Source organism: Protomyctophum parallelum (genome assembly GCF_964188405.1).
Source record: "Protomyctophum parallelum genome assembly, chromosome: 5".
Lineage (NCBI taxonomy): Eukaryota > Metazoa > Chordata > Actinopteri > Myctophiformes > Myctophidae > Protomyctophum > Protomyctophum parallelum.
The window spans coordinates 31,606,093-31,621,092 of NC_139702.1; the positions used below are offsets into that span (position 1 = coordinate 31,606,093).

At 44.1% G+C, this 15,000-nt stretch overlaps 1 protein-coding gene across 1 annotated transcript in view; it reads left to right on the plus strand.

Moving 5' to 3' along the window:
• Positions 1–15,000, plus strand: part of LOC310858326 (protein sidekick-1-like) — a gene marked incomplete at its 3' end in the record, with an annotated part of 358,338 nt that overhangs the window by 280,812 nt on the left and 62,526 nt on the right. Inside the window, exons 18-20 of the mRNA XM_083764434.1 lie at positions 2,113–2,228; positions 6,708–6,903; positions 10,002–10,100. Of these exons, the coding sequence (XP_083620560.1) occupies positions 2,113–2,228; positions 6,708–6,903; positions 10,002–10,100 (411 nt within the window). The remainder of the gene's footprint in view (positions 1–2,112; positions 2,229–6,707; positions 6,904–10,001; positions 10,101–15,000) is intronic.

Consider the following 15,000-nt stretch of genomic DNA (forward strand, 5'->3'; position numbering starts at 1 on the left):
CACCACTTTAAAACAAAAAACAGCAACAAAAACACAAAAAACAACATACAGACACTCTCTCCAGTGTTTCCAGAAGCAGGAGGAGTACCTGATGCTGCTCTTCTTGGGCATGGGGCCAAAGTAGTCATTATATGATTTCGTTTTTTGAGTCATTCAACCTCATCATAAAACTGTACATTAGATTCCTATAAGAACAGCATCCAGAGAGTAGGAGGAACACCACTGTTTACAAACAGACGACTGGCACGTGTCCGCCTCGGGAGCCTCAGCAGGATTCTGAGAGCATCATTATATATGCCACCCTCAAGTAACAGTGACAACACATCGATTGGCATAAATGACTGCGGTGGTGCAGATGGAACCTCCCTCCTGCCGACAATGGAGACCTCCTTGCAAGGTTTAGCTTATTGGGTACAAGAGGTTGATCAATAGGCTGTGAATCTTTGGGTGTCCCACAATTCGATTCGATTCCGATTCTTGGTGTCACGATTCGATTCAACTCGATTCTCAATCCAATTATTTTTATTTTTATTCAAAAGCATACTGTAACACTAATAGGCGCAGCTACCATCTGACACTTCTGACATCATATCTTAAGAAGTATACTTAATGGATTGCCGGCTTTTTTTTAACAGGCCTTTACTTTGATATTATTATTATAATTATCAAAGATGGTCTCAACTGCACACATACAGTACTATGCACACTCGCACGCACACGCGCTCTCAATTAACTCACACAGTCGTTATTAGAAGACTTTGTGACAGGTTTTGGACTTGGAAAAGGGAGTCAGGCTTGTTAATTATTCCAATGTGGTTTAAAGAAAAAGGCTGCATGAATCTGACATTCTCTTCTCTTCTCTTCTCTTCTCTTCTCTTCTCTTCTCTTCTCTTCTCTTCTCTTCTCTTCTCTTCTCTTCTCTTCTCTTCTCTTCTCTTCTCTTCTCTTCTCTTCTCTTCTCTTCTCTTCTCTTCTCTTCTCTTCTCTTCTCTTCTCTTCTCTTCTCTTCTCTCCTCTCCTCTCCTCTCCTCTCCTCTCCTCTCCTCTCCTCTCCTCTCCTCTCCTCTCCTCTCCTCTCCTCTCCTCTCCTCTCCTCTCCTCTCCTCTCCTCTCCTCTCCTCTCCTCTCCTCTACCCTGTGAGAATAAGGATAAACTCTGTGTTAGTCTCAGGGATACGATTCCTGATCTCCCATCCTCTGACCCCACCCCCTCGCACACGCACACACACACACACACACACACACACACACACACACACACACACACACACACACACAGAGCAGTGCAGGGGGCAGCGTCAGGTCTCAGAAGTAGTCTGCACAGCAGGTGGCGGAACATCTTTAACATCACTTAGATTGTCTGTCTGTCTGTCTGTCTGTCTGTCTGTCTGTCTGTCTGTCTGTCTGTCTGTCTGTCTGTCTGTGTAGCGTACATACGTCTACATTTACTGATATCAATATTTGATGCACATACGGTACGTCTAGACATTAATATCAATATGAAAACCTTGAATATTGATATCAGTATGTCTAGACGTACGTATGCTACAGAGGTTTGTCTTTCTCTCTGTCGTACATATCTGTACTGTACAAGGCAAAGCACGTTCATGTGCACACTGTAGCACATTTCAACAAGACATTTGTGCGTGCCCTCTTTGACTCCAGTGGAAGATGTAAAGGGCATTCCCATAATGCCGCAGTGCGTTATTGCTCATTGCCTCGCCAGCATTAGCATAAACCCCTTTAGACTATAATCACCATAGAATGCGCACGCACGTACGCACGCACAGTCACACAGTCATGCGCACGTGCACACACTCGCACACGCACGCACACGCACACACACAGTCACACAGTCACACACACACACGATCTGTGGAGGCCAGTTGCACCTGACTCTTCTAGGTAGTAGGAGGACAACAAAAAAAAGACTAAACATTTTAATCCACATGAGTGGAGTTGGATATGCCCGAATGCGGTTCATAACTTGTGCCATAGATGGTTTAATTAGGGCCCAATGTCTAAATAGTGTGTGTGTGTGTGTGTGTGTGTGTGTGTGTGTGTGTGTGTGTGTGTGTGTGTGTGTGTGTGTGTGTGTGTGTGTGTGTGTAGTTCCAACAGCGCCCCCTCAGGAGGTGGAGGTCGTAGCGATCAACTCCACCACCATCCGGTATACATGGAACCCTCCCCCACAGCAGTTCATCAACGGCATCAACCAGGGATACAAGGTAGGTTTACCTGGTTTTACACGGTCGAGGATGTATAATGTCATGTACTGTACGTACTGTACACACCGACCAGGTGCTGAGGAAGGCACAACAATGCCTCTATTATCTAAGGCGGTTAACCAGTGGTGTAAAGTAATGAAGTACATTTACTCAAGTACTGTACTGAAGTACAAGTTTGAGGTACTTATTTTTTACTTTACTGGAGTATTCCCAAGTAACTTTGACTTCCGCTCCAAAACATCTCAGAGGCAATTTATTGTACTTTTACTCCAATACACTTATTTGAAAACTTTAGTTACTATAGTTACTTATTAGATTTTGATTATTATTACAAAACATTCAGTAACCACTAACCACCGCCCGGCCTTTTGAAAATGAAAGATTTGTCTACAATTTATGCATTTGAAAAAAAACTTTTGGTACTTGAATTCCGGACTTTTACCTAAGTGTGAGTATTTATGCTATGCAGTATTGATACTTTTACTTAAGTACAAAATGTGAGTAGGCTACCTTTTTTGCCATCACTGGATACCACCAGTTCAATCCGGAAAAGCATCCGTATCATTTAGTATTTTAGTAACAGCTACACTGTATTGTAGCACATTTGTTCTCAAAGTGAGAACTTTGATCCTGCATCGGGGACTTCATAATATGACAGTCTTTGTGTCAGGTTTATCAAAGATCTCATAAAATAAGATAGAACTAGCACATCCACTGGAGGCACTTTGAAAGCTTACAGAGCTCCTAGTCAAAGCTTTATTGATTTGCGTGCAACAAAGGAAAGGCCAAAGCAATCTTCTGGTGAAAAACGTTTAAAAGCCTTTTTTTTATGTGACAATTATATAATGGAATTCGTTAAAAACGGGGATGTGTTATACACGTGTATACAATAATAGTCGAAAGGATAATCATTGAAAAGACAGAAGGCTTATTTCCAGTGTGGTCCTTTCAAAGATGGTTCAATATACAGTAATATATCTAAATTGATATATTTAGAGGATGTTATGAATTGGTCCTGCTCTCATTCAGCTATGTTATATCTTTTGTGTGAAGATTTAAGATTGTCCTTTCAGACTATATGGATGTAAGACTTGAAGCGGCGCTCCTCCCGGGCGCCCTGGCATTTTCAACCGGGGGGGAAAAAAGCCTCTATAGAAACTCTGCCTTTATAGTAAGATGACTTAGATCTTATAGCCATGCCAAACACAGACTGTTTCAGATGTGGCTTCATATAGCCTCAGAGCCACTGGTAGTAGATCCAGGCGCGGAACTATACCTGTGACTCCAGGGACCCGGCCTGCATGTCAGATGATCACGATCACACAGCGTTACAACAGTTCTACGACAGAGACCTTTACTTGGTCTCACTTTGCAAGCCGTGGCAGCGGGGCCCATTCAAAGCATTGTTATATCAAGGTGCTACGAATGTCTATTCTACATCATGTAAGTTCACTTAAGAAATATAACTAGTGGCTGAGCTAGCACCGAGGCCTGACGGCGTGGGTGGGTGGTGCAATCCTCCACTGAGTAGATTGCTAAATAGCTACTTAACCCAGACAACAATCAGGCTCATGAATGAAAGTGTTACTCTTCTGCACCTGTAAACAAGTCGCAAGAATAAATAAATCCATCCAGTGCACTCATACTCTTCCATGTTAACAGATGTTCGTGTGTGTGTGCCTGTGTGTGTGCACGCATGCGCGCGTGAATGCGTGTGTTGTGCTGGGTAGAGGCCAGTAGATAATAATATTAATTAAGCGATGATATGAAGCAAAGCCTCATCTCATCTCATCCCCCCACAGATCAGTGATTACACACAATACAGTGAATTAGCTCGGTATTATCCTCCTCAATGCAGGGAGGAAAGCACACAGACAAGGCCTGCATGCGCTGAGGAACTCTTCCGCTTTGACGCTGACTAACTACTTTTTTGTGGTATAACGACCTACCGTACCTATAGTTACTTTTCCCAGTTCGGTAACGAGGCGTTACAGTTGTGACATTTGAATAGCCGACAAACTTCAAAGATGCTGACATTATGCACATGGACATACTGTAACATTGGAGTGGAAATATCAAAAGTGGAGTAGTGCCGTAGCGGAGCTTGTAGCTTGTAGGTCTGCTATTTCTGAAAAATGTAAGAAAGACTGACATAGAAACATAGCTTTTTCAGAAAACTGTCAGGTCAAAATTGGTTATACTGGTTCAGTTCCCCATTCTTTTTTTTTATCGTCATGCTTGAAGCCAGCTATGTACTAGCCTGGCATCACCAAGATGACCAATTCACAAACACATTTTACACATTGTATTGTGCTTCTGAAGACATTGTGACAGGAATTCGGCAATGCAGTAACTCTAGATTCATGTTGGATCATCATCTCATCGCTATAGCTATAGTTACCAGACAGAATAGTCAGTGCATTCTATAGTTTGACGGTTTACCTGAGTTCTGTGAGCCTGGTCCGTTGAGCTTCGATGGACCTGGACATACAGTATGTCAGTCATCGTGTCCAAACCCGCCCGGTATTATAGATCAACGTGTCTGATTGGCCCCACTGAAGCCCGGCTCGGTTGACTGGACGTCTGTCTGAGTGGGAGTGGGGCCAGACGTATCTGCCAAAGCAGATCAAAGATGAGCCCATGGATTCATCTGGTTCCCATGGCAGAGCTACTAAAAGCCTCGACACTTTAAATGCAAGCGGTTCCCATGCAAATGTCTTTCAACATGTAGACTTCTGAGTGTGACCAAAACGCTGATACCCATCGCATCGTTATTTAATTCGACTTCCCCATTACCATTATTCATGTTTGTTGAAGATACACAGGCCTGGCTGGGTTTCACATGTCTCCACGCAGCCATGGGAAATGTGTGTCCTCTTCACACCATTTTGTATTTATTCATACATAAACATCGCTATTAACATACAAATGTCAACAAATCTGTTTATTTAATTACCAGAGAGCTTCGATTTGGCCTTTCCCCATAGTGGTAAATGAAGCTTTGTCTATATTTCTATACCAAAGCTGTAAACGTACAATACAGTGCCATATATGTGCTGTAAATGTTAAGATACTGTACTTAAATGTACATGAAGTAACATAACCCACTGAAGAACCAAGTGACTAGCATTACAATGATTAGAGGTGAGATCAACCCACTATCACAAAGTAAGCAGGTATAGCGTGCGTGCGTGCGTGCGTGCGTGCGTGCGTGCGTGCGTGCGTGCGTGCGTGCGTGCGTGCGTGCGTGCGTGCGTGCGTGCGTGCGTGCGTGTGTGTGTGTGTGATATATATAAGTAAATTAACAGTACCTCTACTTGAGTAGGATATTATCTCCCAAATGTCAGAGAAGACGTGTCAACATGCACTGTTCATTAAAGCCTTCTGAACTCTCATGAAAAGTTCACATTCTGCCCCGTTATCATCAGGGTGAGATTGAACAGTATGGAAACGACTTCACAGCGTTGCCTGTGGCTTATCTCTATGAATATGTGAGTGCATGGTTTACAATGAGTTGTTTTGGGGGGCTAAAGCAATAATGCAAAGTGAACTGACGTGGAGCTGAATATAAACATAAAAGACCATGCCAGAGACAGATGGATCTTTCATTAGGGGGGGTTTTCTGTGTTTGTTTTTCTATTTCTGTTTTTCAATTTTCACCTGTATAGTCTCCTGAATATTTGCCTTTTCTCTGAATACTTTCTTTGTTTTCTTTGAACAAATAACGAGCCACTGGCTTGCATTTATGATATGATAATGTTATGTTAAGTAGTATGACTATTTGTTTGCTGGACTTCTCTTCAACTAGTTGCATACATAATTGCATAGCCTATACTGAAATGCAGAATATAGTTGGAGAAAGTGGGCATATTGTTTTGACAATGCTGTAATGTGATTTATCTTCTTGGCGATATGAAACATTTATGACAATGGGTGGCGGCCTATTTTGAAAAGATTTATCAAAATGCCTATACGTATACCAGCCTATAGCGCAAATCCTTCAGTTTGAGAAAAGGCTGTCCAAAATAATGACTTTCTGGTTAATAGCCCACGGCCGGCCTTATTGAATCAACATAATGAACTTGCACAACGTATACTGAAGCTGCCTGAGGCACCGCGAGGCGTTTGTTTTGTTTTGAGTAGCATGTGGGTAGCATGCCGCCGCTGTGAGTGAGCGCCACAAACAGCCTCTTCTGAAGGCCATAGTCTGGATTTTCGGTGGTGAGGTGACCACCGCTCCGGTGGTGAGCTGACCACCGGAGCTGAAATAACGTTGAGCGGTGGTGAGTAAAAACAGAGAGAAGGGCTGGAGCGGTGGCGGTGGTTTGCTCTTCACCACGGCTCGTGACGTCATGTTGTAGTTCGGTGGTCACCCCACCACCGTAAATCCAGACTATGTATGAGCCTTTAATGTCGACGGCGGCGTAGAGGATTACGCCTCACCTCAGCACCTCTCTCTGATCTCCCCCCCCTGGTCAGTTGCGGCTGTGGCCGGAGCGGTTTCCCGAGGACGTCACCGTAGTGACCATCACCCCGGACTACCCTGGCGCTCGCCACACGGGGATGGTCAGTGGACTGAGGAAGTTCACCTGGTACTTTGGCTCCGCCCTCTGCTTCACCACACCTGGCGACGGCCCCCAGAGCACCCCCGCCCTGCTGCAGACTCACGAGGACAGTACGTACACGCACGCACGCACACACAAGCACACACACACACACACACACACACACACACACACACACACACACACACACTGGTGATGGGCGATTAACATAGGAATACACCACAGAGAACAATTCACCCTTCGTCAAGTCCCGCCCATGGCTGTGCCCCTCTTCGCACCCATTGATTGCTGTTTCGTTTCTCTCCATCCACTACCATTGAAATAAGGTGTTTTTCAGTTGCTTCGTATTGATATTATGTGCATTCAATTCTTATTTAAAACTTGGTGTCAGTAAAAAAAGGAACAGCATGGTGACCGGGTTTGTTTTTAGTATTTTCCAAAAATGATGTATATGGCCAAATTCAACATAAACAACAAGGCGGAACCAGGGCGGAAAACAAAGGCCTGCTGGTTGGTTGGTTAGTCAGTCAGGGACCAATCAGAAGGCTGATGAATGGTGAATTGACTGCGTTATCCTGTGATCTGTGATGTGTCAGTGCATCAATCAGCTCCATATCTCTCCGTCTCTCTCCGTATTCATCCGAAGCGCTTTACATTCACAGACACATTCACACACCAACAGCAGAGGAGACCGTGCTCTGAAAGGCAATGGCACCCCGGCACGCTGATTGATTTCATTAAGTCCTATAGTCATACTCCAGTTTTAGGTGATAAAGTGACCACCGAAAACGACAACATGACATCACATCGTGGTGGTCACCGCTCACACAAACACATCTCTCTGTTATTTTTTAAATACTTTTTGGGGCTTTATTGACAGATGTATAGTATAGTAGTAGAGACCTGCGGATGAGCTTTTTTGTCACCCCAATCCGAGTGTGCAATGTTATGTACGTTATCCGGCTGCATTAATTAATCAATTCAATTGATATATACGCAACCACCCGCAATGCGCTGCAGGGAAGCACAGTGTATAGCCGATGTACAAGCTCACAACGTTGTAAGAGCTTGTAGATCGGCTATTTATAAGTTGTGTCTTAGCGCACCACTGCCGACAGTTGACCAAAGTTACATAGTGCCATGGATCCCGTTTCCATGGCAACGAGGCTGTCGTTGTTCGCGTTCTCACATCGCAACGGACGTCTTTTCACGTGGCGTATCCAGCCCTCACTGCCATGCAGTCCCACCGACTCCTACACGCCAAACTCATATTCCTCCCTTCTGTTTTAGTTAGTTTTAAAGATGGAGTGCCACGATTTTTTTCCACCCTAAAACATGATCATCAGGTATTATTATAATATAAGGAGGAAGAACTTTTTCCAAAAAGTGTACAGTATTTTTTTAAATCATGCTTTTATGTGGACACGCCCACCAGTTCATTAAGTATGCCTGGTTTGCCTGGTGGGTGGTGATGGGTGGTGATCCACCTGAACTGAAGCCACACCCACAGCTGTAGTTGTATGATAAAGGGGGAGGTGTTAGGGGAGGGGCTAATAGTGTGATGTCACTATATTACTGTTTATTTCATTGGCCCGTTTGACTGTCAAGGGTTCGGCCTCCATAAGAAACCCTAAATACAAAGTTAATACACCATTGCACATAAAAACGACTTCAGGGTGTCTAATGATCAAGTACTGTCACCTCATAGACACATGGAAAACTGGAAAATTGTGGCACTCCATCTTTAAGTTTCTTTCATACTTGAAAATGTCAATACTATTTACTGTGTAGATTATTTTATTACAAAACATTACAAAACAGCTCACTTTCGTACAGGAAACGTATACCTGTACGAAATGGGGCATTTTGCATAATGAGTAGGCCTACTTTTGGTACTTTAAGTATATTTTGATACAAATACGTTTTATTTTATTTATTATTTCTACATTGTGGAATTGATCCGTTAAGTATTTTTTTTTAAACTTTTTCTACCACAGTTTCTCTGTACCAATAAAGAAACTAATTTCCACTTTTATAGCTCTCTCTATTTTTCTTCTTACAGTCGATTCTCTCTCTCTCTCTCTCTCTCTATCTCTATCTCTATCTCTATCTCTATCTCTATCTCTCTCTCTCTCTCTCTCTCTCTCTCTCTCTCTCTCTCTCTCTCTCTCTCTCTCTCTCTCTCTCTCTCTCTCTCTCTCTCTCTCTCTCTCTCTCTCTCTCTCTCTATATATATATATATATATATATATATATAAAAGCCGAAGGACAGTGATTTACGTGTTTACAGACATATTTATAGGCTACTGTTCCGTGGACAAACATAATGGGTTCTGCACCAGACATGTGTGTACACACTTGTCCTCGTACCATCAAATGAACACAACAGCCTAAGGCAGACAAGCAATCATTACCAACTCGTAATTATCCTGTGGAATAGAGGTGTTAGAAGGCATGCGCATGCTCGCACATGTACACACACACACACACACACACACACACACACACACACACACACACACACAGAGAGAGACATGCGCAAAGCTATCATCAAGCAAGAATTACACCCACCATTAACCCTGCCACACTCACCCAATCAATATCTGTCTGTGTGTGCATGCGTGTGCATGCGTGTGTGTGTGTGTGTGTGTGTGTGTGTGTGTGTGTGTGTGTGTGTGTGTGTGTGTGTGTGTGTGTGTGTGTGTGTGTGTGTACATGCACACGTCTTTTATTGAATGTCTCAGATGAATGGCTTAATCGCTCTAGGGAGAAGAGTAAAGGAGGCATGAATGCAATGAGAAATGACAGGCGTGTGTGTGTGTGTGTGTGTGTGTGTGTGTGTGTGTGTGTGTGTGCGCGCGAGCGCGGGTGTGTCTTGTCAATGCAGATGTGATTAGGGAGTGGTATGTGAAGGTTCAGCCTGTAGACTCAATTCTATACAAATAATTGTGCGTGCGTGCGACGTGTGTGTGTGTGTGTGTGTGTGTGTGCGTGCCTGTTGGAGAATAATTTCCCTTGTGCACAGATCCAACATATCACATGTACTGTACTGTCCACCTGCATGACAAAATGTATGGACTGTGGAAAAACACTGAACGTGTTTACAGTCGTAAAGTTTAACTGCTGCGCTCGCGCGTGTGTGTGTGTGTGTGTGTGTGTGTGTGTGTGTGTGTGTGTGTGTGCGCGTCTGTGCGTGCGTGTTTTTCAGCTCCCGGTCCTGTGAGCCACCTGAGTTTCACTGAGATCCTGGACACGTCACTCAGAGTCAGCTGGACGGAGCCTAAAGACAAGAATGGCATTATTACAGGTCAGAACGTTTATAAACACCACATGACATCATCCCTCCTAGCCTCTACTACCATATGACATCACCCCTTCTAGCCTCCACTACCATATGACATCACCCCTTCTATAGCCTCCTCTACCATATGACATCACCCCTTCTATAGCCTCCTCTACCATATGACATCATCCCTTCCAGCCTCCTCTACCATATGACATCACCCCTTCTATAGCCTCCTCTACCATATGACATCACCCCTTCTATAGCCTCCTCTACCAATGACATCACCCCTTCTATAGCCTCCTCTACCATATGACATCATCCCTTCTAGCCTCCTCTACCAATGACATCACCCCTTCTACAGCCTCCTCTACCATATGACATCACCCCTTCTATAGCCTCCTCTACCATATGACACCACCCCTTCTATAGCCTCCTCTACCATATGACATCACCCCTTCTATAGCCTCCTCTACCATATGACATCACCCCTTCTATAGCCTCCTCTACCATATGACATCACCCCTTCTATAGCCTCCTCTACCATATGACATCACCCCTTCTATAGCCTCCTCTACCATATGACATCATCCCTTCTATAGCCTCCTCTACCATATGACATCACCCCTTCTATAGCCTCCTCTACCATATGACATCACCCCTTCTATAGCCTCCTCTACCATATGACATCATGTCTTCTAGCCTCCACTACCATATGACATCACCCCTTCTATAGCCTCCTCTACCATATGACATCACCCCTTCTATAGCCTCCTCTACCATATGACATCATCCCTTCTAGCCTCCACTACCATATGACATCATCCCTTCTAGCCTCCACTACCATATGACATCACCCCTTCTATAGCCTCCTCTACCATATGACATCACCCCTTCTATAGCCTCCTCTACCATATGACATCATGTCTTCTAGCCTCCACTACCATATGACATCATCCTTTCTAGCCTCCACTACCATATGACATCATCCCTTCTATAGCCTCCACTACCATATGACATCATCTCTTCTAGCCTCTAGCCCTATCACAATATCTTGTGCACTTACAGACAACAGAGCGGATATATGTAGCACTATAGATATAGAATGACATCATAGCAGCAGTGGAGTATAATGCATATTTTACACAAAGTAGTAGGGGCGTAAAGATTACGTATCACAAATACATGGTTGACGATGCGATACATGGACTTGATTCATCATGGCGATAGCATACGATGCCATTCAATGATTTGAAATCGATATACAGTAACTATTTAGCAAGTACATTAAATATGTGTGAAACGGGGCTCTGCGCTTGTTCATCAGTCTAATGGTCGGAATGGCTTTTGATATGCAGTGTACTGTATAAGCATGGCTTACTGTAGTACAGCAGTACTGTATGTACAGACTGTGGCCGAGGTGGACAGTGTCCTTGGTGTTCTGCTCAGCCTTGGCCACGCACCATTTATCATACTGTTTATGTTTTGGAAGGTATAGGGAAGCTCACCTCTGCCTCTCTGTCTCCCGCCAATGCCGGCCATACTGCAGATTTGCTAGAATGGTTTTTCTATTTTCCGCGTCTGTATACGACGTACTGTACAGTAACTGTAAGGGCCGTGGACCGGCCCCAACTAGTATAGAGGGTATGCGCTATGCACATGCATAAAGTGCGTGGCAAAGCCTCGACGACCTTACAGGCGTATGCAAAGGCTCAACTTATGCAATATAGATAGCATTTTATGTAGATATATATAGCACTCTATAGTGTATACCAGTGGTCCTCAACAGGCGGACCGCGGTCCATGACCGGACCGCGGCGCACCTCTCTGCAGACCCTGGAGAAATTATAGAATAAAGAGTCACCGCGTGACCGCAAGTTGAATTCTCCGCTCAATGCCGAGCAATGCACTTAAAGGAGAATTCCATGCTAGAATGCTTTCTTACCTTTCTTTGTAGTCGTTACGTCCCCACCAAAGAGGTCCAGGTGTTTTTTGTGCAAAAACTCCTTATTGGCTATTTTCCCTACCATAAGCCCTCAATGAATTGCATTGCATTGAATGTGAATTGAATGGGGCTATGGGGTGTTATGCTAGTTCGCTTATTTCCATCGAAAGAAGTAGTAAAGTGTGCCGCTTGGGTTATTATTTACATTATGAAGAGAGGATATATACAAAGAAATTATAATTTTGAGCAATGGAAATAAGCGAATTAGCACAACACCCCATAGCCCCATTCAATTCCCATTCAATTCAATGCAATTCATTTAGGGCTTATGGTAGGGGAAATAGCCAATAAGGAGCTTTTGTACAAAATAACACCTGGACCTCTTTGGTGGGGACGTAACGACTACAAAGAAAGGTAAGAAAGCCTTTTAGTATGGAATTCTCCTTTAACGCTCTGAATGTGGACCGAGTGATTGTGTGTGCCTGTGTATTATGGGCCGGAATGTCATGATGACAATGTTGCGCTGTCTGGCTCACTACTTACTAGCTAATAGCTGAGGTCGCAGTGACATGTTCACACATTCAGTTGGATGTGTGAACAAAATTGGATTTTTGGAGTGAAAAAATATATTTTCATAGTCTGCACCACAGTATTGGTTGGTTGGATGGAACCCGATTTGTATAAGCTTGGTTTGACTGTACTAAACAGGCATAGCTGTTTCTAGGGGTGGGGGGCGAGGGGGGCAGCCCCACCCTGTGGGGCCCACGTGTCCCGGGACCCGCAATTGTATTTGCGCGCGCATGAGACTGGACCATGGCCTTATTCAAAAAATATTTGTGGACCTGCAGCATTTCTAGTTGAGGACCCCTGGTGTATACACATTTCATTATATAGATATTCCACTGTTAGGTTCCTAGCTTACATATGGTATGATTCATGATGACTATGTTTATGTATTTGATGTATTGCCATGTTTTGCTCGTAAGTCACTCTGGATTAAGAGCGTCTGCTAAATGCCTAAATTGTTAATTGCAAATCGAGTGGCAAATCAAGTGGAAAAGTAGTGAGTTTAACGTTGTTTAATGCTTTAATGTTGTTTTAATTCTGTTTGGATGTATGGATTGGTAAAATGGAGGTGGATTGGCCACTCAGTAGGTGTTCCTGCATAACTTCCGGTTATATGAACTTCCGCATACCCTCTATAGTTCTAGTATACCAGTAAGACACCCTGAGGGCGAGGTCGCTTCTCGCCCTCAGGGTGAGGCCCTCAGCTCAGGCTGAGGACGAGCAGGGTGCACGGAAGTAGGGCGGACGACGGACCTCAGACTGTCGTTCTAACACAGCCATAACCATATGAGGACTACATTGGGCATTCATTTGTGTAAAAAGGTTGAATTATGATGATAAGTGGTTTCTGCCGGAGTCCAACGGCGTAATATGTAATGACATAACTGCCGCTCCCGTGTGAATGGTGTAATCGTTGAACGGCGGATATACGGCGAAGCTTCATATTTGTGAAATGATTAATGGCCGACAACGAACAGAGCTCTGTTCTCTTTTTCTCCCGTTTTTCTTTTCTTCTTCCAAGGTGAAACAGCAATTGAGCAAGGTTTGGGGGGCCTCCACCCATAGTGGTGGAGGCCCTCTCTGTATATACCGTATATACACACACACAAACACACAATGTATGTGCGTGGTACATACAGTACAGTGTATATGGGTGTCATGGGCATGGCTGCCCCCCCTCTCTGTTCGACACCGTCCCTGTAGCGCCTATTCATCATCCACTAATCCTCTCTCCATGCTGCTTGTCTCCTCACATTAGCTCCAACATGCTCTCATCCTACGCCTCGCAACACTCTGTGTGTGTGTGTGTGTGTGTGTGTGTGTGTGTGTGTGTGTGTGTGTGTGTGTGTGTGTGTGTGTGTGTGTGTGTGTGTGTGTGTGTGTGTACACACGCGTGTGTGTGTGTGTACACACGCGTGTATAGCATATAAAAAAGCTTAGTAGAACTTACCCCAAAACTAATTTTCCAAGTTACACCATGTGTAGCACAGCTTAACCTGACAAACTGGTGATGACAATTACATGTGCGCGCCTGCACGTGTGTGCGTGCGTCTGTGCACGGACATACAGACACAAGAAAGCCGTTAGGCATGTTTCCGTTGTGGTCCTTTTGGGGAATGGGGACATGGGGACATTGGGGAGTAACAAAACAAAACAGACAAAAACAAAATACCATTTGTATTTTGCCCTGACCCTGTTCCTTTTGGGGAAGGGGGGCAGGAGACAAAGACATAACAACAAACAAAAACGTGTGTGAGGGTGTGTGTGTGTGTGTGTGTGTGTGTGTGTGTGTGTGTGTGTGTGTGTGTGTGTGTGTGTGTGTGTGTGTGTGTGTGCCATGTCTGTTGTAACATCAATATACTCAATTTCAATTAAATTAAAAGGGCTTTATTATTATAGCCGAAAGCACAATACAAATACAATACATACTGATTTGAAAGTCAGAATCTTCAAATAGATCAATTTCTATGTACCAAGATCACAGGATGCAGGTATAGTGCAGGAATATACACAATGATTAGTCTTTAGGGTGGTTGTGTTTCGTTTGATATCCTTCTCCTATCACATCAACTCACAAATCTTGCTGCTGTGTTTGCACATTGTTGTACTTCGCCCAGAAGATATGGGAGTTTTTTGTCATCGGTCATGTTTTAAAAATCTCCGTGTGTGGTTATAATCTGTGGGAAGTATGTGTCTCTGATGTCTTGGTACAATGGGCAGATGGTTAGGAAGTGTAGCTCGGTTTCCACTTCATTTTGTGTGCAGTGGGTGCATAGTCTGTCTTCTCTCGAGATACAGGTCTGCCTATGACGGCCTTTCTCGATCGCAAGACTGTGCTCAATGAGTCTGTACCTAGTTACGATTTTTCTTTGTTTTGGGTCGGTCACGGTGCTCAGGTATTCTGCCACTGCG